Source organism: Parus major, chromosome 4A (assembly GCF_001522545.3).
Source record: "Parus major isolate Abel chromosome 4A, Parus_major1.1, whole genome shotgun sequence".
Lineage (NCBI taxonomy): Eukaryota > Metazoa > Chordata > Aves > Passeriformes > Paridae > Parus > Parus major.
Window position 1 is genome coordinate 7719115 of NC_031772.1, and position 27243 is coordinate 7746357.

The window sequence follows — 27243 nt, forward strand, 5'->3', positions numbered from 1 at the left end:
CTAGGAAAGGAATCAAACTGAACCCCAGGACTGCTCCATCCATTCCCTGGGGCGTAGCAGCTGGAAGGGGTCCTCGGGACAAGGACAGACTGGGGCACCCAGAACTTGGCAAAGCACCTGTGCAGGGAACACCTTTCTCACAACACAAGTCTGTGACAGACATGTCCACACCTCTGCAGAGCTGCTGAAATCCAGAGTAAAATGATGCACAACAGAACAAGCTTGTGAAAGTTTACAGAACTTAAATATTTATTTTTAAACCATTTTAAACCCCCCAAAACATTGAAATAAGCTTCATCTATAAACAGATTTACAAGACTAACAACTACAGAAGCTAGAGGAGCACTACAATTTGTTTCTGTGATGCAGTTATTTTGTAAAGCTTCAGATCAACTGTATTTACAACTTTTGCTGCTTTTACATTTATAAAAATATTTATTTAATCCATAACATTATTGTTTTCAAAAACTATTTCCAGACTTTTTTCTCAGATATAAATTCTAATTGAATTTCAGTTATATAGCTGATGAAAGTTTTAAACAGAAACATTTTTTTTAAAATTAAAACAAGGAGTTAAAAGTAATTTTTTTTACAGTGTAGGCACCATTGAAAATAATTGTCCTTGGCATATCTAACCACCATCTCTCACAAGTGTCCTTTATATAAAAACGATGTAATGGCAACATTTGACGAAAAATGCAGTATTCACTTGCACACCATTACTTTTTCAATATTTGGCAGATATATTTCAGATTCTTTAAAATGACTTTTGTGCAAAAACAAAATGTGCAGGTCTGAACCATAAAATAAACACACCCAGCCTTTATCAAAAATAAATTTACACCAACAGTTCCACAGCTAAGTACTGAAAAACAATCCCAGTTCAAAACTTCAGCATAATATACATACTGGGTTGAAAAAGGGAAAAAACCAAATCAGAACAAAACAACAGAAGAGATTACCCATCTAGCAGTACCATAAATATATAACTGAAAGCAACTTTATAGTCTTACCTACTTTTTATGAAAAAAATCACTCCGTACTGCACAGTACTACCTTTTTGTGAAAGAATATCTATAACTCAGTTATTTGCATATTAACTGGTAAATACATATTTAAAATACACTTTCAGAAAATTATAAACAAATTATGTTGATGTACTGTACTTAATGTATTTCAGAACAAAAATGTGTATAAATATCTTACAGGAGAAACAACACCACCACACAGAACGCTGGTGTTACACCGATACCTGCGTGTGAGGTATGTAACATGCGACGCTCGGCTTCTCTGGCTCCCTTCCACCCAGGCATGTATACTCAGAGGAAAAAAAAATTAAATTAAGTTAAATTGGACTTCAGGTTTTGTCCATTATTGCCGAAAGCCCCACCCCCTCAACTGTATTGCTCTAAATTTTCCTACCATGATGATATAAGATTGAGTTACTACTTCAAAACCTGTTCTAAAAGGTAATACACAGACTGTACATCAGGATAAACCTGTTGCTACATATCACCTGCAAACTATTGCCATATTGCTCTCAAATATATTTAATCATAGAGCTGCCTAAAATACTGTACCAATTTAGAATGAAAATAGATACTGTTGCAGGTTTGTTTTTCAGGGCACGATAACTATATGCTGGTTGAAGCAGGTGCTACAGCAATACCCTTGCCACTACATTACATGTCTTGAATATGCTTGTGAAAAAGCTATTTTTCTCTGAAGCTTCTTAGTGATTTACAAAAGTTTAACTCATGAATATAAAAGACCTGTACAACTCCATGTACAGGAACAAAATAGCATCAAAACATACTGTACTTGCACATTCTATTAACTAAAGTAATGGTTATTTCTAAAAGCAAAACTGCACCTCAACATTTATCAGATTAAACAGGTGAAACTACAATATTAAAAGTTGTTCTTTACAAAATAATTTCCTGAAAATATAAAACCATGTGCACTGCCACAAAATAGTTGAGTAGGTTCTTTCAAATCCTCAATCACCATCAATATGTTGCAAAGATCCAAAAGGCACAAGGAGCTCATGAGCTAAGCACTGCCAAGCTTGAAGTAGTTTTGGTGGGTTTCACTGGGTCCATACGAAAGAGCAGTCAATTGTGTGAAGTTTCTTAGGATGAGTCATTAACAGAAAATCTACAGATAAAAAATGCAAGTTAAAAAATTTGTTAATTATATTGTTTCAGACAGGCAAACAGCACATAAATATTTCTGCATCACTAAACTAGAACGTGCCTTCAACTCAATGGTTTATAGTAAAAAAACCCACCAGGTGACATTCTCAAGAAAACATTCCTAAAAGAGGTAAGAAAAAGATTCTCTGTCTCCCCTACTGCCTGTAAATACGCTTAAGACAAACCTGTAGGCTAAATTAGAGAAGAAAGATATTGCAACTACAGTAAAGCTGCAGCACTTCAAGACCACATACAGTAATTGTTAGTATTAGTTTTAGTCTCAAACAAAAGTGTTACCTGTAACTACAAAGCTAAAAGTTTAAAGCACTGGACATAGCAGATCTTTCTCTTATCACTAAACTACTTACTTCTGAAATTTCTCCATAAGTTTCTTCACCATCTTATCTGTGATCCCTGGACATGTTGCTTCTGCCACATTGATGCTTTTCTCAAGTTCTTCAATTGCTTTCTTTCTGTTAGCATTATTTGTGTCTTGCTGCTTGAGCTGAGGAACAAACCAGAAAAGTTAAAATTCAAAAATTATTACTCATTTGGCTAATACTTTCAAAGAAGATTTTTAAGCCAACACTTACCTCAGCAAACACAGGGGTGATTATCATAGTTAAACAACTCAGGGTTTTAACAAGATCCTGATCCTAGAAGTGAACAAATATGGATTACATCAGCATACTACAACATACATCAGCATATATACAACATACACACTGCCTCTTAACACAGCATGTGTGATTTTATGAGTTAAATTTACCAGTGTTTAAAACACATTACAAAACCCACAAAGACATAGTACATCAACAAATATTACAGGATGTTGAAATAGATGCCTGATCTCAAACAATGTCATTCAGCATCAGAAAACCAGTTTTTCTTCACTAGTAAGAGACTTTAAAATTCCCATCCCTATGAATGGATACTGATCTAGAGTGCATCTGCAGTGTATTTTGCATTTGAGGCTGACATGGCATAGGAAATACCACTAACACGCATTGTCTCTTGAACTGCAAAAAAACCAGCCAGTTCTTATGAAAAGTGAAGTTACTAAGTTTTATCACTATCTTCCTTAAAGTGGCTTCAGAAGCAGCAGTTAGAAAGAACTCCTCTGTCTGTACGAACCGTCCCATTCTGGAGCTTCTTTGCATCTGGCTTCTTCCGAACTGTAGTAAAGCTCCACTCAGGGTGAGAGTTATTTTCTTTGTTGCTGGACTCCCTGGAACAAAAAGGACACGATGTACATAATACTAGCCACAACAGAACACCAAGCAAGGATAGGTAACCCAAATACATAAGTCTATCAGGATTAGTTGCATATTTATTAAAACAAGAAGAAAAACATGTATTGAAACATTAACTGAACTTTGAAAGAAGCTGAATAAATTGAAATGTGATCAAAAGCAAACAGAAGATGTTATCTACCTACAAGGCTTACCTTCTCCCATGGCATCCCATTTAAGAGTTATCTGATAGCCAGAAAAACAAGAGACTTACAGAAAGCATGTTGTTCCACAGGCATTGTGCAAACTTCTTCATGCACCTCAACCTTGCTCTGCAATATCTCTAATTGTGATTCAGTGGTTTTGGTACAACCACTAGCCTCAGACTAGGAAATAAATAGCACTTAAACAGAACTGAAATTGAGTTTAAAGAGAGAAAGTTTAAAGAGGCAAAAAGCACACAGCTTGACTTATGTGTTAGTCTTTAGGGGGTTTTCTTGGAAGACAAAAATAAAAAGGAATACAGACAGGTGTACAGAAAAGCTGCAGCAAACCCACTTTAAGACCATTATCTAAACAAAAAACACACCCAAAAAAGACTGTACTGAAAACAAACTTACGAATCTGAACCATCGGAATCACTTTCATCACTACTATGTCCCTCTGCTTTCCATCTCTTAAACCTATCAATCAGCTCTGTCAGATAGGAAGTCTTCTTGGCATTTTTCATAATGAATTTGTGCTTCAGAAGTTCTTTTGCAGTGGGGCGCTGTAAGAAACACTTTAAATATTTAATGTTATGCTAACATTTAATGATTTTAAATGCTAATGGGGGAGACTTAGTAAGACAAGAGACTTCTAGAGCTAACTTGTATAATATCAGGAAATTAGTGGAACAGGAAGTCAGAAAAGCCAGTAATCCACATTTACAAGCGCGCTAAAAATATGACCAAGTCACCCATAGACTATACAGCTTATCCTTCTACTTTAGAAGGTCACACCCAGGAAAATGACTAATGAAAACTCTCCAGTGTCACATTTCCTTGTAAGCTGAATTCAGACAGCAAAAGTTGTGCTGAAGAAAAGGATTTCAGATGATTCTCTCCTCTGTTAAAGCTTCTCTTCCTAGTTTAGAGTGCATTTTAGGAATCTGCCTCTGCCACTGTAATTTCTTCAAGCATTCCCCCTCCTCGAGTATTTTAAACAAAACAAACTAGGATAGAGACAGAGATATTAAGAAGCACCACTAAAATTTACAGTGGAAAGTATAGTCTCTAAAATTATTTAAATCACTGATGATGCACAATGCCAGTAAAATACTTCATAAGCGTAGAAGAGCAGAAAGCAAAACTGAAATATCTACACACACACACATACACACACTTATCTACTCACAAATGTTGGGTCCTTATTCAGACATGCATCAATGAATTCTTTAAAAGGTTTACTGAAGTCTCCTAATAAAGTGGGAGGATTGTTTTTCGGAATGAGGAACAGAACTCTCATAGGATGCATATCGGAGTTGGGAGGCTCCCCCTTGGCCAGTTCAATTGCAGTGATGCCCAGTGACCATATGTCAGCCTGAGAGAGGGAAAAGGGACTGTTAGTACAAAATTATGGGCTATTAAGTATTAAGTAGAATTAAGCATTCAATAACTGAAATAAATATTCACATATAATGTATCTACATAATAAAATTAATGTTGGCCTAAATAGATAATGAAAACATTTCTTTCTAACACCTCAGGAGCACCTGATTCACAAAGACCTGGCTGACTTAATTAGTCTTTAATGACAAACATCTACATGATTATTTTTGTTGGTGTTCTAACACTGCCAGCAATTTAAATGGACACCTAAATTTACACACTTTTGGAAAAGCTGCAGAAATATTTATCTTCCTTTGATTTTTTTCCCATATGTTAATGACAAATTGCTACAAATTTCCTATGTGTAATTCAGAGTCTGTTTAGGTATCCAACCTTGTTTGACAGCTTGGTCTAAAGGAACAAGGCAGAAAGCTGAATCAAATCCAGCAGGGGATCACTTAATTTCTTTCCTAACAGACTGCTTGATGAATTTAGCTGGAGAATTATTGACAACTAGTTAGACTTGAAACAGCACTTGAAGCACCAAGTTCACAGTGTCAGTCACAGAAGAATACTGAAGTACTATTTATTTTAGCTAAAAGCATCATCATAAACAAATTCTGCCTTTGTATCAAAACACAGTATGATATTTTGATATCATATATAAAATACTTGTAGTCTAAAATTTTTTTCTGATTTTGATTTTTTTCCCCAAGTGAAATATATTATGAATTCCACCTTTTTAGATGAGCTACTAGATCACTAAAGGAGTTTCTCATTAAAAAAGTGTTTGGCAATAGTCAACTACACTTGGCACAGAATTATAAACCAAAACTGCCCATGGAGTAAACAAGGATTACAATTTGCATCTCTCCAATATTCCTTTTTTGTTCACAAGACCTAAAATAGCTGTACTTTATAGCAAAGAATTAAACTAACTCACTGTTCATTACTGAAATACCATAACCAACAACTGTGTATTGAGGCAAAAGTACTTAAAAGAAGAGATGGGGCTTACAAATCTCTGGCACTACTAAAATGTATTAATTTCTATTTTATTTTCCAGCCTTTTAGAGTAGAAAAAGAAGAAGAATAAAATTCAGTCCAGATACCAAAAAATCATCAGTATTAGTCTAGACATTGAAGTGTATTCTAGCCAAATCCTTCATCTCTCCAACCAAAGGCTTTTATCTTCTGTGCTCTCCCACCAGCCTACTGTCATTGAAAAAAAGGGAGAAGACATGACTCTTGCAACACAGTGAAGAGGTATGGAAGGCAAAAGATTTAGGTCACTGGGGAAATACAAATGAAGGGATGGTAAAGCTGATCTATACACAGGGCAAGCAGAAGAATTAGTCCCAGTCTGACTGGCCAGCACACATTTTAAAAGCAGGATAGGGAGAGAGCTTTTCCAAATTGTCCTAGGGAACACATTACAGTGGGACCACTGAAAGCCCAAACAGAATTCCAACTTTTTTTATCAGCAAGAACCCTTATGACAAGTACACAAATTCCTTCCAGTCTGACTGATTCTGGGAAAGTCTCCTGGAGCGTGAATGTTTACAGGACACTTCAGATATCCAACAGTTTTTTCTTTATATACACATCACATAACTACAGTTTCATGTTTACTATTTGAGAAAAAGCAGTAAGAAAGTATTACTTCACACATACCAAGATTTTTATTCTCTTGATCCTATGTTAAGGCTTTGTCTAGAGTGTGGAAAGTCCAATGCCAGACTGAAACATGCTGCTTTTTCACTAGCCACACATTCTAGGACATCTTGTGGTTTTATACACAGAAGAGGGGACTGTTCCTTCCTTATTGGCATTTCTAGCACCAGTTCTCAATTCTCAGAAAAACATGGAAGAACTCTGCTTTTCTACTGCTAGCTCACATAGGGAAACTCTCCTTTGCCATTAGTTATCTGTTAGAGCTCTCATGACAAAGAAGGGCACCAGGTACCATAATGCTACTAAGCCAGAGTCACCAAGTTACTTTTTACCTTCTCAAGACCTGTGCTAAAATTTTCAGCTTTACACGGATCCTCAGAAATACCATTTGAGAAATTACACCCAGAGCTGTGTATAAAGATGTGAGAAGAAATTAACATTTTGGCTACCATCTTGACTTTAAATAAACTGCCATGTTCTGGTAGCATTTTACTTTGTGAGCACTTTATTACTGTTTGAATTAATTTCAAAACATTGAATTGAAAAAATCAACCAACCACCCCACATTCAGGAAGTTGCTCTGAAAGAGACAGGACATCATCATTTTACTTGGTGACTTTGCACCTGAGTAGAATGACATGGAACTACTGTATAAAACAAATTTAATCCTACTTTTAATTTTATTATTTGAAACTCTGCAATTTCAAATCTACTTTTTTCCTCTCCATACTGACAGCTAAAAGCAAAAAAATCAAAATAAATGCTGTTGGATAATCATATACAAAAAAAAGAAGTATGTTCTACTCTCATACTTACTTTTGAATCATATGCTGATTGCTGAATAACTTCAGGTGCCATCCAAAACGGGGTTCCAACAAAGGTGTTTCTCTTAATTTGTGTGTCTGTTAGCTGCCCAGCAACTCCAAAATCAGCAAGCTTAACATCGCCTTGTTCTGATAACAAGACATTGGCAGCTGCCAAGGGGAAGTAACATAATAACCAATTAGAATACTGTTTTATGGCTTTTAAAGGCTTTAACAAAGTAACATTTGAAACGTTGCACACCTTTTATATCCCTGTGAATTTTCTTCTCTGAGTGTAGGTAGTCAAGACCTTTCAGGATTTCCTTCAGCATAGTAGCAATCTGGAACTCATCAAATGGGCCAGCACGCAGCTTTGGAAAAAAAGATGTGTTAAAACAATTTTAGTCTTGTATCTAATTTTTGCCTTTGATTAAGTTAAATCTTACTTTGAAAAAAATGTTTCAAGTTTAAAGACCTACCAAAATTAACATATTCTATGCAATATATCAGTATTCTAATTGAAATAGGTGCCAGTGGAATGATGACCTTCACATCTCCTCTACTGCCAATACACTAAAAATGCTGTTACTCCTCAGACATAAATTGCCTGTGCTCCCCTCAACATGCAAAGTGCAAGAAAAACAACAACTAACTTTGTGGAAAGTTTTATTTCCCTCCAGGCAGCTAACACACCAGACTGAATTTTGCAATTTAGATTAAGTAAATTAAGAAAACCAGTTCATTTCAAAATAGATTAATCTGTTGACTGTGAGTTTTAAATTTAATGATGCAGTTTTTACATGTCCCAGTGTTTTAGATTCCATGCTTGCTTTTGTATCAAGAACATAATGTGCTACTATAAAACTGCTAATGGATCAAGTGTAAACTCTGCAAATTAGAAAGCTATGCAAATAAAACAAAATAAATTCCAGTGAGCAATCAAAAAAATTACCAACAACACAGCACCAAAACAGTGAACACCATGAAATTAGTGTAAGGCAAAGTGAGGCAAAACTGGAATTTTATTCTTCTAAAATGTTATTCTTCTACAGGTTCAGTGATTTAAATTGGCACTAGTAATAGCTACTTCCCTGTTTCTGACACTCCACAGAATATGACCAATTACTCAAAAGTGTTAGAGTACCTCACAGCCCCTTCCTCAAGAGGGCCAAGTTCTAGAGCTACAAACTACCACCTGTTACACCTAATTGCTATGCTTTTGATGAGTTGATGTGATGTAATTTCATAAAGAAGTTTAAATAGTTTTATGAAGTCAAGCACATACTTCAGCGCTCACAGGCAGGACCCCAGTTAGCAAATACATAATTATTACTGTTCTGTAATAGTGAAGACATGGCATTTTCCCTCCAGAATCACACAAAGACTGAGCTATATTATCTTACAGGAAAGGGTGGGTCTGTAGCGTTGCAGCTGAGGCAGAGCTGCACTGAAACCATAGGGAAACCACATCCACACTCAGTGGACTGTGCTTGTGCACTCTCCAGGCTACACCCTCCATGAATGCCACACTATCTGAAGTAAAAGGCACTTTCATGCTTAACTGAAAATACCTGAACACGGAAAACTCAACACCTTTTAACCAGTTAAAACTGTATGTGGACACACTCCTCATTCATTCCTGAGACCAAACCTAAAGGAAACATTTTTTACTGAAGTGTAATGAGTTCTGCATGGAGGAGGTGGGAAGTGATGGACAGAGGACCCCAAACCCAAACCCCCACCAAACATACAGCAAGAAAAGAACTTCTCAAACTAAAAAAACCCATTGCTTCATTCAACTGAGAACAAATGCATGCTTCCTAATGCTGAGACAAAGAGTAAAACAGAAAAATTAACATGAATTCAGTGTGACAGAACAAATTCACACTTCTTGGATCATTACCACACAGCAGTGATGTAGTATCAGCTGCCTCTTATTTTTATAAAGTGGTACTTATTTTTAAAAAGTACTTCTTTTTATAAAGGTACTTATTTTTATAAAGTGATATAAAACCACAATGAAATAAAGCTCACTGATATTTATAATGAAAAAAAATCATATACTTACAAGATCCAAAGCTGACCCTCCACCCAAGTATTCCATTATTATCCATAGTTTTGTGCCCTGTAAAGGAAGGCATAAGCTGTCAAAAGTCAAGGCTGCCAAAAAAAATTTATATATATTTCAATAGACTACCAGCACACCCTAAGGAAAAGGCACAGTCTTGTTCATTGCCTAGTTGTATACAATTACTTTTTGTAGAATGACCACACAGCTCCTGTGAAGTCCAAAATATTAATAAATTTCACTTCTCTATGTAAAAAAACAATGAAAAAACACCATCACTACTAATGAATTTCTGCTAAATAGTATCTAAAATGATTTCACTAGAAGGAACAGAACTTAGAGAAAAAACTGATTAGGCAGTGGTTTGTTTTAATTAAATACAAGTAATTATTTAAAATGGACCTTGAGAATATGTGAGTTTCTGTACTTCCTCTGTGGAGATGTCTCAACCTCTAGAACTGACAAATTATTCTAACACTGATTTCTAGGTGCTGACTTTTTTCCTCAGCTTGTCACTGCAAAAGGTAGATAGGTCATAGAAACAAAACAGGAAACACTTGGTAGCAAATCTACAGATTACTTGCTTGCCAGATTCCCCTCAAAAGACACAACTCAAATACGAATCTATGTGGTACTACTCTAGAAAATTCCATGAATAAATGTATTTATTTAAAATAAAACCCAGTTATTAAAAATACTCAACTGAATCACATCTGGTGAAGTACCACATACACTGTGTAAGTTTCCAGCAAATATTTACCAGAGCTAGTTCTTCATTACAGGACACAAGCTTAGGGCAGGAGTACTCTTTAAAGCCTCTTGCATTCTCCATTGTATACTTTCCCACCCTATGGCCTGCCCAGGGATGGAAATCTAAAGAAAACTCAGCCAGCAAATAAAGGTGCAGTTTCTGAAAGCACCACATCCAATCATCCTAACAAAGCCTGCTCTATTAGATTTATACTGAATTTTAAAACCACACCATTTATGAGAGTCTATTCCAATATTATGATCTCAGCAGGGAAGGGCTGGCTAATTTTAGCAGTTTTTATAAAGCCCAACTTTGTCAGCCCAGAAGACCTGCAAGGAACTTCTGTTCAAGGCAAACATTGTGGTTACCAGACATGTTTGGAGGATTTGACTATTACTTGAAAACAGTACAGGGTGAAAATGAGTAAGTACAGTTTCTCAAACAATGTCTCAAAGAAATTGCTACTATCCACTGTAACTGGGTGTGGATATTTTCTAGCCAGGCATGAACAACCTTTTTCCTAGCTACTTTCTGTCAGCCAAGTATAAATAGATGGGGCAGAACAACCAGTATCTTTAGATTGTCACAAAGCTTTGCTGCACTAAGTGCTGCACACTCCTGATGGAAGTGTCTGGATGCTCCTGTAGAATTTCTCCATATTGGAACTGGAAAAGCTGAGAATAACTTCAGGTTTGTTTTAATTGCAAAAGAAAAGAGCAAGCTCAAGTGCCTGTAATAGTGACAAGGCTAGATATTGAAAACCTTGATCTAAACAGCACAAAAAAGGGAAACAGTAACAGAATTCCAGTCATCAAGAGATTTATCTCTATGGTACTGTTGGGAAGTCCAGCTGAAGCACTTCATCAAGTGCACTTCCCACATTTGTGTAACCAGATCATGCCAGAACTACGGTAACTTAATGCTTTTAATCTTTTTCTTGCCTGAACTAGTAGGGGAGTAATGCATTTTCACAAGCGATTAGGCAGGAGGAAAACACTCATTTCAGCTATCTAACCTAACTTATCAAGGGGACCCTTCACACCCAATGGTTTATTTATTGAGATGTTAATTGCAATCCAAGAGCAATAGGTGATGATAAGGAGACAAATTTACATCCTGACCTTCCACAAATATGAAATATCTACAAATACCTCCATCAGGACTTAAATTTATCTTACAGCCACAAAAGTTGCAGTAGAGCTGAAGCTTATATGATTCTACATTATATTGCATGTTAGTGAAAGCCATGATATAAAACACTTTATAAAACATTTATTAATGTGCAGAAATATGTTTATTAATATCTTTGACTGTATATATGCTTATACATCACCTACCAGTATGTTTAAAAAACACTATTCATCTTGCCAGAAGCCCAAAGAAAAAAGAAAATTTAGGAAAAAATTACTAATACCTAAGCTTTAAGGTTAATTCAATGGGAAACTCCCATCTCAACTTCAAGATATCCCACATTACCATGATATGGGGCTTTTGTACTTTTTTGTGTCACAATAACTGAAAACTGGCATCAATTTTACCACAAGAACTTCAAGGATGCAGCCCTTGCCATCTTGTACCAATGATAAGGTTTTTCAAGACTAAAATATCTGATAACAGACAAGTAACATTGCACTGCTAGGAAAAATATTAAGGGACTGTCCATACTTCTAAAAAAATCACATTTACAAGTTGAATATACAAGCTGTAGCTAATGAACTGCTAGGCTGCAGAATGTCATAAGTTAGTAAGTCAAGTAATTGAAATAAAGACACTTTTTCCTTCTGTCTTTCAACAGCAGGGACACCTAGAAGCACCTGCATGCAGCAGGGCAAGCCCCAGGCTCCCTGGGACTGGGCCACTCCATCTCCATCAGCCACAAGGCTGCCTTGGCATCCTGAAGTGCAAAGCAACTGTCAACATACAGAATATGTAGAACAGACCTTATCATTGGTAGAAAAATAAAATCTCTCATCTGACATGTTTGCAATTCAAACCCACTCACAATTACATCTCTTCTTCCATGTTTTAGTCACAACAACTTTTAGCTATCAACTATCTTGCCGCAGGGAAAACTCCAGAACTACAAAATGATGACAAGAATAATCTGCTTACTCAAAGCTTAGTTAAAATTGATTAAAAGAATAAGTTACAACAGAAGATGTTCCATTACAGTTCAAATGGATGAACTGAGGTTTACATGATAAACTTGAAGCCAACACATGGTCTCAGCTGTGATTTCTTCAAAGTAGAAACTATAAAATTTAAAGATTTAATACAGATCTAGATTACTGAACTAGAGAAATACCAGTAAGTGCTGTAGGCAACATGAATGCCTTTTCACTGAGGATTTGCTTTGGTATTTAGGCAGGAAAATACTGTCTCTTTGAACAGTGTAAAACTACAAACATTTATAATGGCATTTCTACAGCTTCAGAGAGAGCTACATGTATGAATAATGCACTTTAGTAAACTATTTCTAGTCCATACAGCATGATCTGAAACAGCACATTGGCTCAAATGCGTAAATAAAGATGTAAAGAAAAAAAAATCTTACATTTTGAAACATCTCCTATTTACCTTATGCTTATGCTCTTTTTATCCATTATCTTAAAAAGTATTTCTAGGAATTTTTCAGTCATCTTTATATACAAATCAAAGTATCCAGGAATAAACATATGGGACCACTGTGAAGGTGAACTTCACACCAGTTATTTCCATGGCAAACTGCTTCTGATCTCCGCAGCCTATGACTTGGCTTTGTAAGAAATGTCTTATTTTTCAGAATTTAACCTCAATATTCTTTAACCTTTAATTATACAGTCATTTGGTACACAACTGGACCTATTTCATTGTTTCAAAGAGATACTTACAATGTATAAAAAAATTGAATCCTGAATGAAGTACTACACAGCTTAACAATTAGGCTGACAGCCACTCTCCAAGAAATAGCTAATAAAAAGTTAACAGCTAGAGCAATTAAGTAAAAAAACAAACAAAAAAAAAGTAGACAGTAACTCTCAAAATACCTGCTATTACTAAAATGAAAAGGCAGAATAAAAGATTCTTTGCACACTGAAGGAAGCCAATACCCTATTTCCCCTGAGGAGTCTAAAGCTGAAAGATCTTGAACTAGCAACAGAGATTTATCTAGTCTAAGAACAATTTAGATAGAAGGTACTAATTAAAATGTTGCTTCATTTATTTTTAATTACAGAATTAAAGGTACTCATTTATTTGTGGACATTTTTATTCATTTACTTGGGGAATAGAAAGCAGCAGAATTACCTATCACACTACTCTGGGATGGAAAACATTCCTATGAACAACTTTTTACGGCTTTTTTTGTGTTTGGGGTTTTTTTAAAAGGAATTTCTTAAAGAAATGAGAAAGTAACCAAAATTCCACAAACACCTCCCCGAACTCCATGCACAGAAATTTTCCTTCCCCAGCAACTTTACAAGTGTGAAAAGTAAACAAGAGATCAGCATTAATCTTTCAGAATTTATCCACTTAGAACAGAAATGGAAAGAACTCACATAGTGGTGAGGAGAGTACTGCAGCATTAATATGATCCTACATTTGCCAAGAATTTTTTAAAAATAAATAAAATCTAACCAGAATTGAATAGTTTTATAGCACTGATAGAATAACTAGTCTTTACTTTCCACACCTATATTGCTGTAAATAATGAAAAGGCTATTTTCTTTCCCTATTCAATCTGTAACTTCTAAAGCTTTTTCCATCCCCCACCTCTGAGAAAACAAAGAAAAAACAAAACAAATCTCCACCCAATCAAAATTTAATTCCTCCATTTATAGCTGCTGAAATCACTGTTTAGTTCTGAAATTTCACACAACACTTTTCTCCAAGCAAAAACACTTTCAAGTAAAAACACTTTCCAAGACTTACTTTGACCTGTTTGTACTTCAGGGCAAACAACTGGGCTTTTACAGCACAAAGTTGAAATGATGGATGTTAAGGAGAATATCATTTAGGACTTAGCTCATCACAGAAAATAAAGGACTGTAAAAAAGACTGATCATGTCTGGATCTGCAGTATCATTTGTGCACTGCTCCAGGGGAACCTTAGGAGTTGAATTCAAAGTTGTCTTGAGACAAACCTGCTTGCTCTAATATACTGTGATGGTGGAAAGTAAATCCCACTTTTCAGACATTTATTACTTATTCACAAACAAAACAAAAATCCCACTGATTGAGCCCAATAAAGAGAAGCAGAAATGGGTTATCAATGGCAATTTGTATGTTTACCTGGGTGTGAAGAACTCACAGTAAACAACAAAGCCCCTACAGCTGTCTTACATTAGCCAAAATGAAAAGTTATTATTCAGAGTATACTTAATATACTGGAAATATTGGGAAAATGACTTGCTCACTTAATACTAAAATATAAAAGATTGAGTACTTTTGCAATTTCAATGGAAAAAAGGCAAAATCTATTAAGAATATTACTAAATAAATTCTGCAAATACTTTTACATATCACTGAAAGACACAGCACAAGTGTGACACAGGGAACACTTATTAGAAATCTGTCTTTAAAATGTAGAAAACCCCACTACACCTTAAGAAAGCAGAAATGCTGAGAGGGAGACCAAGTATCAAAAAACAAAACCAACCAGAAAAACCTCCCAAACTGAAGCAAACAAAACCAAACCAACAAAAAACCCAAACACAAGCAAATAACCTCTTCCAGATACTTAATATACTTTCAACTATCACTAAAACTTTAGCTTACATTAAATAGTTTCAGGGATATTTTTTAAAAGTCACCTAATATACGTCATCAGCACAAAACATTTAAGAATTATTTAACATGAAAAGTTTTACTCAACATTTTGGTTTTCTGTAGGTTGTCATTTTTGTTTGTTAAATTATGCCTTAGATAACGTTTCACACAGTGGTTACATAACTCTGCTGATGTCAGTGTTACTTTGTCTCAGGCCTACTAAGCTGCATAACTGCCAACACATTTTACATGGTGCAGGGCTTCTTTCCACACCAGGAACAGCTTTGTTCCTGTAACTATGAAGGTATGTTTCTCTTGCTCAGAAAGGCCACAAAATTGTGCTAGGGACTGTGGAGGGAGGAGAGAAAACCAAGGTCCGAAAGCAATGGCAAAAAGAATCCTTTGTCAACTCTGCTCATTCTGTAGCCATTTTGTGCATATCCTAGGCCAAAGGACAAGCAGCAAAAAGAGAAAAATGAAGAGAAGAAATCTGTTCAAAGAAAAATAAAAACCTACTAAAAACACCAAGTTGGCATGATAAATCTTCCTTAATTTTAGATGATTTTCCTAGCAGCATTCCAGCAAATCGTTGTGCAATATTATACATTACCTTTAAATATGATCCATAGTATTTTGTTACATAAGGACTATCACACTGACTTAAAACAGTTATCTCTTGCTGTATATCTTCTATTTCATCTTCTGCTTCCTCCAGGTCTATGATTTTTATGGCAACCACTTGCTGTGTCCGATTATCAATTCCTTTGAAGACCTCACCAAAGGAGCCTTTCCCAATGCGTTCCAATTTTGTGAATAGCTCTTCCGGGTCTGCTCTGTGGTTCTAGAAAAAGTAAAAAAAAGAAGTGAAAAAAGACACATTAATTGCCTAATTTACTTCCAAGTTCTTAGCCCTCATTACTTCCCAAGAAGCACGTCACCTGGATTTATCATCACCAGAAGAGCTGCATCAGGTAAATTTATTTCCTACTCACTAACTTCTAATTCAGCTATTAGTTACAGAACATACATTATGCAATTCTTTTAAAGGTAAGTGAGCCTTACCAGGGAGGGAGTCAGGTACAAACCTCATATAACAACTCTTTAAAACGGAAGAAGAGAGCTGTTCTTAACATTAATCCTGTCTGTGCAGTAACTCAGAAGACTGAGGAATGCAATTACTGGCACAGGACCATCACCAACATCAGATAGGGTGAAGAGGCTGGGCTTCCCACCTGGGCAAGAGCCTGGGGCAGGCACAGCTCCCTGTCACCTAAGACAGTGAGGGCTGCTCAGGAGAGGATGGCACGACTGCCAGAGCCTGAGATCAGGTAAGACCAGGTGTCTTCAGGGCAGTTAAAAGTGCTGACAGAAAGATGAGCCAAAGGGACTGCGAGGTGTTCAGTGAAGGAGTAAGAAGTTGTCATGGAGAACTGAACCCACAGCACCAATTGGAACTGGCTGCTATCACCACACATGCCTTACAGAGAGGAGCAGAGCACTACTGAGGACACTGCTGGTTTGGAATCTCTGCTGAAAAACTACTCTTAAAATCTCCAGATTGGTTATTATAAAAATATTTAAAATTTCTTAGCATCACTCAATTCATTAGGAGGGCAACAAAAAGGAAGCAAATACTCACTTTCCCTTCAAGAAAAAGCATGCCATGTGGCTGCTTAGAGAACCTTGCATATCCAAACATCAGAGTACTGGCTTTTGAAGGACATGGATAACACACTGCACAGTTTAAGAACACAGAACTTCAGACCAGAGTACAAAAGTTTACGCAGAAATGTTTTGAAGACGTCAGACAGACACACCAAAAGAATGGAACAGCCCATGCTTTGCAGATCTACAGAATTAGACACCTTACTGCTATCAGAACTGGGCAAAAGAGTGCACAAATCAGTGCTGAATGAAGAAACATCCCTGCCTGAAAAAGCCCTCTAATTCGGTAAGAAGTTTTGAAAATATTGAATAGATGCTTTGCTCTGCATCTCTCTCACACTCAAAAAGTCAGAACCAGCAAAAGAAGAGTTTTCTTTTTGCTGAAAGCAGACATTTAACACACTAATAAAGCACAGATTACCCTACACAACCAAATACTCAGGTATTAATATGAAAATAGAGAAAATAACTTTATATTGGTGTTCACACAAATTCATGAGAAAATCTTTACTGGGAAAAAAAAAACAGATTTAAGCTAGTCCAAAATGGACTGTCCTATTTTCTTACATCTGGGCCCTTACTGTTGCTTCCTTCCTTTGACCAGAACCAGAATTTATTCCACAATACGGTGAAATGAATCAGGGAACAGATTTAGCTAAGAGTTAATCATATGATTTGCCAGGTTTATTTTCAGCTGATCAGTTCTCTGCTCATGTATACCATGCTGTTATTTCTGCTATCACAAGAGGAGGGAACATGAATTAGTACAGCACATTCATCCATAGAGATCTGTGGAGGTAAGATTTCTAGATTTTGCAAACAGACAAGAAACACTGGTGCTCCTGAGCAGCACATTACAATAGGAATGAGGAATTTCCCCCTTGTCTATAATAAGTTCATTGCTACTCTGCTCCATTAAAAACAATTCCTAGAAATAGTTAAACAAAAAACTTGTATTTTTCTTTCTGCTGATAGAGACAGTGAAAGACCTAAAAGATGAACAAATACACAATCAAAGGAAATGGGAAAAAAAAAAAAGAGGACCTATTTGGTCTGCAACCTGGGATAACTAATATTGTTATACTAGGAAAGAAAATGACTGAAAGCTTCAGGTGCTCATAAAGTTTTTAGTTAAAATGGTCCCAAGAACACCAGTAAATCTTCACTGTCCAAAGACCAGTCACATTGCTGTACCCTACTGCATTGGCTCCTGTCATCATTTCATCACTAAGACTAAAAAACTTTTTTTAAAATCTGAATTTAAAATCTATTTCCAGAGGTGCTCCAAAAAAAAATATTGTAGGAATAAGTGTGGCAAAAGCAGAAGCAACTGCAACCCAGCCTTTCCCTGCTGCCAGGTAAGATGCCAAACTGTCCTCTAGCCAGGAACTGTTTCTCAACTGCATTAGTTACAATAAGGAATAATTAACTCATAGTTCTCCATTTATAATAAACAGAGACACACACTTCCAAGAAACAAGTTAAGAAAGATGACTGGGAAAACTTTTTATTGATGCTTAAATACTCATCTTCACAAAAACTAGCTTCAATCTAAGACATACTTGGAACCTGGGATTTCAGGAGTCACGCATACTAAGAGGTATTGTTGATTTGAGATTAAACCTGTTAAAACACCTCCAGTCAAATAAAAGAAAAGCAATTTAATCACAGGCACACTCAGCTAATCCAGCCCTTCACAAATGTCTGACCACCTCAAAGGGCAACACTTGGATTTTGCTGGGGGAGAAACCTTAAGCAGAAAACTCCTCTGGGCTCCTCAGTAGAAAAACACATCACTCCATCCTATACACCCACTTAACTACCATCAACAGAGCAAACCAGGCCTACAAATTCTCTCCCCGAAGCTACTTCAGGTGAATCATGAGCTTTAAAGGCTATTTTATCTTCCAACAACTCTGGATGCCATTATGTGTGAGTGCTGAAGTATAGGGAGAGATCAGTCATGGCTCGACTTCCCAGCGCTGCAGAACTCCATGTACATCCCAGGGAGGAGGAGGTGGAACAGAGGGCGATCAGAGGAGAACAAACTGTGCAGGACTACTTGAGGAAACAGTCACATCTTTCTATTCTCAGAAAATCCTCTCACAGCAAGCAAAGTCAGCTTTACAGCTTCTGTTACTCACCAAGGCTGACAAGGGACTGTAGGACACTCCAGGGTAAGGACAAATATTTCCGACCAACTACAGCTAACATTGAGATAATGTCCTTTGGAATGACTTCAAACTTGCAACACTACATAACTTAAAACATGGCCTGAGAACAAAGACTGCATTTTGAAACAGATTTGCTTTTACCTTTCTTAATTTCCTTGTCTTTCAGCCTACTGTTCTACAGGAATGTTTTTCTATAACTAATGAAAACAAATCAAAACTTTAAAAGACTGCTCTATAAACAAATGTATAGAAAAGGATGGAGATGTATTTTATAGAAACAGAAAAATATATGTGTGTGCATATACACCCTCATTACATACCAGTAAATTTCTGCAACACAGCTGCCAGCTAAACTTCTAATATGGTAGAAATTAAGATTTTGAACACTATTAACACTCCTGAGAAAACCACCCATTATTATTCCTTGTTGTTTCACAGATCTTTCACTGAAATGAAAAAAAGTTTTGCAAGATGCCTGCACGAATAACTGGTATTATTTTTTAAAAATAAATACTGGTTTCCACGGGAAGCCATGTCTGCTGGACAGCAGATGGTAACAACACAATCAACAGTATATGGACTCCACAGATAATACCTGTAAGTGGACAAATCAGGCAGAGAATGTTTTGCTCTTTCCCTCCCTAAGCCCAGTTCCACAGACAAAAGCAGCAACAAGTACGACAAGCACAGGCACATTCACATGCCAGCTCCAGTCCTGCCAGCGTGACTAAGTGCACCAGCATGAGCGTGACAACACAAGCCCTCTGCAGTGCTTCCAAGTGCACCATTTCACCAGCCCAGCACAACCACACAGCCTGGGGCCTTCAGGAAATCTCTCCTCCTCTCTTATCCAACCTTGTGCCATCACTGCATGAGTTTATACACATCTGTACACGCACACAGAGTCACACAATCTGGCTCCAGAAAGACCTCAGGAGGTCATCCAGTCTGACCACCTGCTCAAAAGCACCAAATAAAAAACACTATAGCATCATTTTTGCCAGCATAGTTGGTTTTTTTTAATGTAATTTTTGCCAGTTGTTGCGTCAAGCATTCTGCCAGTCTGGCTTATATAACCTCTTTCCTTTGATTCCAATAAACACATGTTTCTGAAGCAATGTCCTGGCTGTGTTCTGCTACAAAACTGACTTGCTGACTCACCTTTTCACCTCTGATCCTGTCATGTACCTGTTCTTCAAATTGTGAATTTTTCCTTTAAAACAAACTTAAAACATACTGAATATGTAACTTCCAAGATTATACAGAAATCCAATTACATAAACCAAATTAGAAGAAACAGTATGTCATGCTGTGTCCAGATCTGCCGGTGCAGGACAGCTCTTTTACAGAAACAGGTCCTCTGAAAATGCTCATTAATGAATTTCATTCAAAGGTACTGAATACAATTGAATGAAAAAACAAAACTTCAAAGACTCTTGGACAGAGACGGAACTAATGCATTGATTCTAACAAAATCAAGCACCTAACATCCTCAGGACTCCTAAAGCAGTTATTTTAACAGTCTTGTGAGATTTCTTTTAAGCAGTCTGTCAGTGTGAGAACGTATATCCTGAGAAATGCTGTTACACTATGAGGACTTGCAAGCATTTCCCAGGCTTCTGAGGAAGAGAAGTTCCCTCAGAATTGTAGCACTGCTACAGAGCAGCTCACCTATACTTACATCTACATTACCCAAATATACATTAAATAATGATATAATAATTAGTTCAAAGGACTTTATAAAAGGTTGATAAGAGAAAACCATAGAGTGTTTACTTATGTTTTTCAAGCACCCACTACTCTGGCAGTCTAACAGGTGCTGATGTCTTTGGAAGCCATCAGAATTACCTGTGTTTAAGACTGGCATTTCAAGCAATTCCATTCACATGAATTTACCTCTTCTCAGATAATAAAGTACTTCTTAAATTTTTCTTCTGTTCAGATCCCCCCCAAAAATAAAATTAGGAGGGAGTAAGACTGACAAACCTGATAGGCTGCAGTACTTATTAAGAGTAATGTCTTAATCAACAGATACATTTTTCTTTATTTCTTCCCATACACTATCTGCATGTAGTTTCAGATATTTTAGATATATATATACACTAATTATACACCATGCATATTAAATCATATAACAATATTTATTCACATAAATTATATATATTTTCATATTTCACCAGCATAAGGAAAGTTACTCATAAAAACAGTGCCATAGGCGTGTGTGTGTATACATAAAAATTAAAATAGTTTGAAGTTAATGAAGGCACAGGTGCAGATTTATTATTACTTACAAAGAATAAGAAAAATGAACCTGCTGACATTCAAGACAAGGGTGGAACCTGCAGACATCTCTTTTTCCCCGTCTTGAACACATACATACTTTTGTTTTCAGCTATTCTGGCATGTAAATAAACTGATGCTGCCCTGCAGTCCTGTTCAAGACTAAGATATCAGGATTTGATTATATTTACTGGAACTGTATGATATACGTGCAGAGAAAATTATTTTAACAACAACAACAAAAAAAAACCTTATTTGATTTTATCAAACTTTTATATTATCTAAAAGTTTTTTTTTACTCAGTGGGTACTAAAAACTAGATCTGGGTTTTGCTGTCCTTAAATGGGACCTGACCTCTGTTACACCCTTTATGAAACATCTCTCTTATCTGACAAAGCCAAGACTCATTGCCATTTTTAGTGAGAACCTAGGGAACTTCATATAAAAGCAAAAACAGCAAGAAAAAACATACATGGCTTTGTTTTCATCAAGTTAGCTATAAGGCAAGCTGCCTGAAAATGTATATGACTGTAGAAACTCTAAAATCAGCATTCAAATCCACCTATAGTCAGAATTTTAAGGAAAGCATTACCTTCATATTCAAACCATCTCTGACCTGTGACAGATACAAGCTGTCAATTGTACACTATGCTGAAAATGGAAACCACTGAAGTAATTTCCTCTATTCTTAGCTTTTCTTTCACACAACATAAAGCAGCCTAGGAAAAAGCATAAATAAGCACCAAAAAAAAGACTAATACCATATGTCCCAAAGATTAGGTCTTTGACAGAAGGCAATTTAAAAAATTTACACCAATTATTTCTAAATAATACTCTGCACTGAGGAAAAGAAACAAAGAGAACATTTCTCATGACGTTGAGTTTCTCTATAACTGATATCCTACACATCCTACAGTTCAAATGGAGTCCCACTTGGCTTCTATTCTATGTATCAATACTTTTTAACTACCTAGTATATTTTTTAAATGTTCTCAAATCACTGCATACAGCTGCATAATCTCCAGTCTGTTCACATCTCTGAGGAGCACAGCCTAATAAAAAAAAAATAAGAGAAATTAAGGCGTGGGGACACCAAGTTACATGATTGAATCTTTACTATGATCTGAAAAAGATGTGAGTGGCTGAATGTTTTCTAGTTAGAAGCATGGACATCCTGAAATGAAGACAGAAATCAGTTCAAGACATCAAAAGGTTCTGGTGTCCCAGTGTTTTAACTAACAATGCTGTTCTGCATTTATTTATTAAGAATTTAACAAACTGATCTTTCACAAGTTTCATCTTCTCTGTTGGAAAGTGCAGGACAAGTGACTGCTGAATGTGTAACTAACCCACCTCAATGAACTAACTTGAATCAGAAGTCAGAACATAAAGGACTACTGCAATTTTTCATTGCTAAAGAACACTTGTAACCTCTCCATTTTATGAACTGCTTCGAAAAACGTACTCTGCAGAGAGATTTTGAAGGCCACATCCTATAGGAATATGGAAAAATAACCATTTATGGGCTGCAGCCTACTTTTAGCAGTGTCCCTTTCCTTTCAGCACCAGACTGCTTATCAGTACACAAACAATTTTTTTAAATTTTTACCACACCCATTTAAAGGAATGCCCATGTGAGAACTCTGCCAGCAATAACCTATATCCTATATGCCAGCAATAACCTATAACCTATATGACAGCACAATCATTTTCCCACTATTTAAATACAGCTAAGTGGTAACCGCTACATAAATCTGACAGGCCTTCTCACTCTAGAAGCCATTTTAGCATTTCTTCTGTGTAAATTAGGACTTGATATGCAGACCTTCCTCCTGTAAATAAGATTAGAATTATATAAGACAGCTAGAACACAAGTAACAACAAAATCCACGTTTTTAACCTGCCAATTCATAAACTAAAAAGTAGTAAAAAGACCTCAAGTATGGCACATGTTAATACTTTTGCTAAATCTCTCCATTGAAGAAATCATTACTTATTTTCAGGCCAAACAAAACTAAAGTAAGGCACAAACATGCTAGCTGAAAAAGGATGGCTCCAAACCACAGTGTGGGTGGGTTAAAGAGCAGTCCACAAGTTACCACAGATAAGTCTCCAGGCATAGTGACTGCATGCTATGAACCCTAAGTGGGACCCCATACTTAGAGGGTATCGCCATTCCTTTAATTTTGGGAGGGATCATTTGGAAAAGGAAGGCAAACACCAGTCAACTAGAATCCTACATTTCTGTCCTCTCCCCAAGGCTAGAGGACCACCAACTTGAAAGCTCTACTCTCCTTGATAACTGGCCCTGGATCATATCAATGATGCTGGACCCCAAGCTACAAAAAGCACACAACAAAAAACCAGAAATACAACTCCAAAAGGAGCTACAAAGAAAGAAACCTCTGCTGCCAGAACCAACCTGCCCGTTTCAGGCAACTCCTTTTTCAATTACTTTGCAGCTCATTCATAGCATGGCAAAGCATCTCATTACATAAAAGGCAAGAGGAAGGGGGAGGGGAGGAAAAGAAACACCCTGGAGAAAAAAAAAAGAATCAGATTCTTCTTGCCAACTAGGCTAGAATAAAGCTGTACAGGAATGTAAAAATGTTCTTGCTATGACCAGCTGTCAGATGACACCTTCCTAGGTGAGAGATCAACAGCAAGAACATTTTGCTCCCCTCATAATTCTGTTTTTAACTGATCTACATCAGTAGAAATTCAATCTTTTTTTTTTTACTCAGTGCTTTACATTTACGCATGCTACAACACTCATGGTCACTTCAAGCTGTACATTGTTTTTATTATTCTGCATTCAGCTCCCAACAGAAGCCTCCACTGAAACACAACTTGACATCTAGCAAAGCACAGACACCCTCTGATCCTCCCCCAGTCAACATTATTCAGATATTCAGAATATATAACAGTACCCAGCTGAGAGGAAAGTCTGCAAAAGATTGAGGAGCAGGATGAAACAAGAGAAAAAAACCCCATTCTCCAGGACTGAACACATGACTCTTGAATTCTGGTTCAACAGTGAAGCCACTCTGGGCTCTCAGACTTCTCTTTCCAAGGTTCAAATGTGAAACCTGCAGATTTCTGCTCATTTCTCATTCCTTTTTTTCCTTCACTGATGCATAGAGAATTCACACAGAACCATGACAGACCTTGTCACAGAGCTTTTTCAGATATGCTGCCTCAATCAAGACCATTCAAATCCAGACTTCAGCAACACAAACTTGGCTACACACTTCCAAAAATTGTAGTTCTGTGCAATTCTTCAAAGTTTTCCTTATGAAGAAGGAACTAAGTTGAAGCCATGCTCTTTCCTCAGCTATGGACGTAATCAATATAGCCCATGCAAAAAACACATGCACAAATCGAGGAAGAATGAGACAAGCAAGCTCCTGCTACCTTGTCAGTACCTGTATTAATAGTTTCTCTAATTTAATTCTTTTTGCCAAATCTATTTGGCTAGCAATCCTCTGGCAGAGGAGATTTTAGTGAGTATCACCAGATGGGCACACTTCCCAGGAGATTTAAACTTCTCTTTCAGAACTAAGGACTGTGCTCAGTGATCCTCATCAGCAGAATAGACATGTTCCAGAAGAACTGCAAGAAGTTTAAATTTAAAGAACAAATGACACTTCTTTAAATAGAGTACATACTGGTGAGGCAGTAGTAGGAAGGAATTTTATTTCCAATTATTTTAAGAAAGAAATAGCAGGTTTTGGAACAGTGACTCCTGATGCAATAGATACCTCACCAACCCCTTATTTCTTCAAAGACAACATACAAGCAGACACTACACCATGGCAAAAAATATTTGTCACAGACATTTCAAAAACCAACTTTGTATTGTTCATCTCCAACCTCATCTTCCCAAAACCCATTTCTGAACCCTTCTGTCAATCATTAAATTCAGTCTCTAAGAATAAACAAAAGACAAAACAATAGTCTTTTATAATTTTCTAAATTTCACAACTTCTAAATCTGAAGACAGTCACTAAAGAGAAAATAAGTGGTACTTTTACTACTGGTTCTAAAATTCAGCCTTTCACTTTTAGAGATCACTGAAAACTGAGGCTACTACTCTTGTCTATCTTCACTAATACATTTCACAGGTCTCACAGGAGACTGTTGCAGAGACACATTCTTAGTTTCTATACATAAAGAAACATTCCTCCCCTCAAAATAAGTACCTAAATAAAAAATTGCAACATATTGCTGAGCTACTGCTTGCTATACATTCTCCTTTTGGAGGAAAAGGAGAAAAGCAAAACAAAACTTTCATCAGGACTTGTAAAGCTGAGACACTAGAAAACAAGTGCAAACATATTCAATGTTAAAATCAGAATAAAATCACAATTATATCCTTTTAGAAGTTAGTACTCTGTTTTCAGATGTAATGTTTTTACCTTTGGGGGAACATTATTCTCTGCTCAAAACTGTAGTATATGACAGTACAGAACAGCACAGAGATTAAGGTGAGTTGGTTTATGTGCTCTCTCCAGCTTCAGCTGATTTGCCTCTGAATTCCAAGTCAAAGCACTTAATATGTCTATAAAACTGTAAAACATGCACAGAAAATACTACTACAGGAGTGGACTTTTTCTTTTAACCCTGATGAAAGCATCTGCTGAATTCCAGGTGATCATACCTGCACAGCTCCCACATACCAAATACTTTTCAGAACTCTGTCTACTCTCCTCTTTTGACACTAGTAAGACAGTACAAGGATGACTGGGCCCTACTTCTCTTGTCTCCAGAGTAACTTACCACGAGGCCTAAGAGAGAAGAACCAAGTTCAGCTAATAAAGCCTGGGCTGATTTAGCAATCTACTATTAGATACAGGAGAGCTTGCTGCACAACCTGGAAAGGAAAAATTGCTGTGGAAAATTCCACAAATATTTTAAAGCTGAACTGCTTCAAGCAGAAAAGAGGCTTGTTCTCCATACAGCTAAAAATACTGTCCTCCTGCAGTCTACCTGCACTGTGGCTCGAAGTACCAATCAAGGAACTGAAACCCAAAAAACACCACAGTCCACATCAACTTATTCTTAAGAAATCAGTTTTCTAGGCACTGTGGAAGTCTCTTGGTGTCCTGCAAGTGGTAGACTTTCCAGTTTCCCTTAAGACACTAAACTCTTACAAGTTTCTAAATTGTAGAAGTTTAAAGTCTTTTCAAATTCGCTGGATACAGCTCAGTTCCTAGGAGAGAAGTAAATTAAAAGAACCTTGAAAGAATCTTTCTTCAAAGTTTTAAGTTTTTATAACATGCACATTCTAAAAATTTAAGTAGTTTACAGTAACAGACTGGTCGCTCTTAACAGAAGCCATATTCTTTCAACTTCAGTGCGTAAGGTTTACTAGAAATCTGACACACTTCCAGACTAGCTTTAAGTACCACACACTTCTAGATGTGCACTAAGTTAAGAAAAAATGTGTGGTTTTTTTTTCTAGGGCTATGAAAAAGACCACTTATAAAATTAAACATTACCTCTCATCTTTCTCTGCCCATACAACTAGGCATTAACTGATCTGCCCTTGAGCAGCCTGCAGGGAGGGCCTCTCCAGCTGCCAGGCTCAGGTCCTTCAGTGAGCAGCGCCCTACAGCCGCTCTGTTAACTGGCAGCACAGAGAGCAAAGCTCACCTTGACACCCAAGTTTTCATTTAATCAAGCAATCCTTCAATTGTGAATCAGAGTACACTGCCTGACAGGTCACATGCTCCTGCCTGCTCCACTTTTAGAGGAAGTTAGGTTCTTTTTTGCAAGATAGTCTGAATGCCAACAAAACAGATGGAGAGCAGTTCTAAACAACCTTACTGGCTGTGCTCAAAACTACTGTCATACAGGATCAGAAGATATCAACAAAACCATGAGAAAGGAAACAGAAAGTGTTTAGGTGAGTAGAATAACAGAGATAATGGGACATAAAGCCCCAAACCGAGTTCCAAAGACACATATACTAACAAAAAAATACAAATGAGAATGATCAGTACTTCCATCAGTTAATAAGTTAATATTTCACAGACTTAATTATTTATTATTATTGTCTAATTG

General features: G+C 36.7%; 1 protein-coding gene and 2 long non-coding RNA genes across 4 annotated transcripts; 2 read left to right on the plus strand and 1 right to left on the minus strand.

Moving 5' to 3' along the window:
* Positions 1-225: 225 nt before the first annotated feature.
* On the minus strand, positions 226-15896 carry STK26 (serine/threonine kinase 26). Its single transcript, XM_015626182.3, has 10 exons — positions 15669-15896; positions 9562-9618; positions 7756-7864; positions 7507-7664; positions 4823-5008; positions 4048-4196; positions 3330-3423; positions 2789-2851; positions 2564-2700; positions 226-2157 (listed from the first exon to the last, which is right to left on the minus strand). Exons 2-10 carry the CDS (start codon positions 9595-9597, stop codon positions 2133-2135), a joined length of 957 nt encoding a protein of 318 aa, XP_015481668.1. The 5' UTR covers positions 9598-9618; positions 15669-15896; the 3' UTR covers positions 226-2132.
* On the plus strand, positions 2151-12288 carry LOC117244386. Its single transcript, XR_004497352.1, has 2 exons — positions 2151-2325; positions 12108-12288. It is a non-coding gene; the product is annotated as an uncharacterized LOC117244386 (long non-coding RNA).
* Positions 15897-15942: 46 nt separating the features above from the next.
* LOC117244384 lies at positions 15943-20007 on the plus strand. 2 transcript variants are annotated; one of them, XR_004497349.1, is made up of 3 exons: positions 15943-16029; positions 16209-17009; positions 19336-20007. It is a non-coding gene; the product is annotated as an uncharacterized LOC117244384 (long non-coding RNA). The 2 variants fall into 2 exon arrangements; XR_004497350.1 differs by lacking the exon at positions 19336-20007 and adding an exon at positions 17406-18833.
* The last annotated feature ends 7236 nt before the right edge of the window (positions 20008-27243 follow it).

What these genes read in the sequence shown, in the direction of transcription:
- STK26 (XM_015626182.3), bottom strand. Translation starts at nt 9,597, where the DNA reads ATGGAATACTTGGGTGGAGGGTCAGCTTTGGATCTT. An exon ending in TGAATAAGGACCCAACATTT is followed by an intron (nt 4,197 to 4,822) that starts GTGAGTAGATAA and finishes TGTTTCTTACAG; the next exon opens with CGCCCCACTGCAAAAGAACT. An exon ending in TCACCCCTGTGTTTGCTGAG is followed by an intron (nt 2,701 to 2,788) that starts GTAAGTGTTGGC and finishes TTTGTTCCTCAG; the next exon opens with CTCAAGCAGCAAGACACAAA.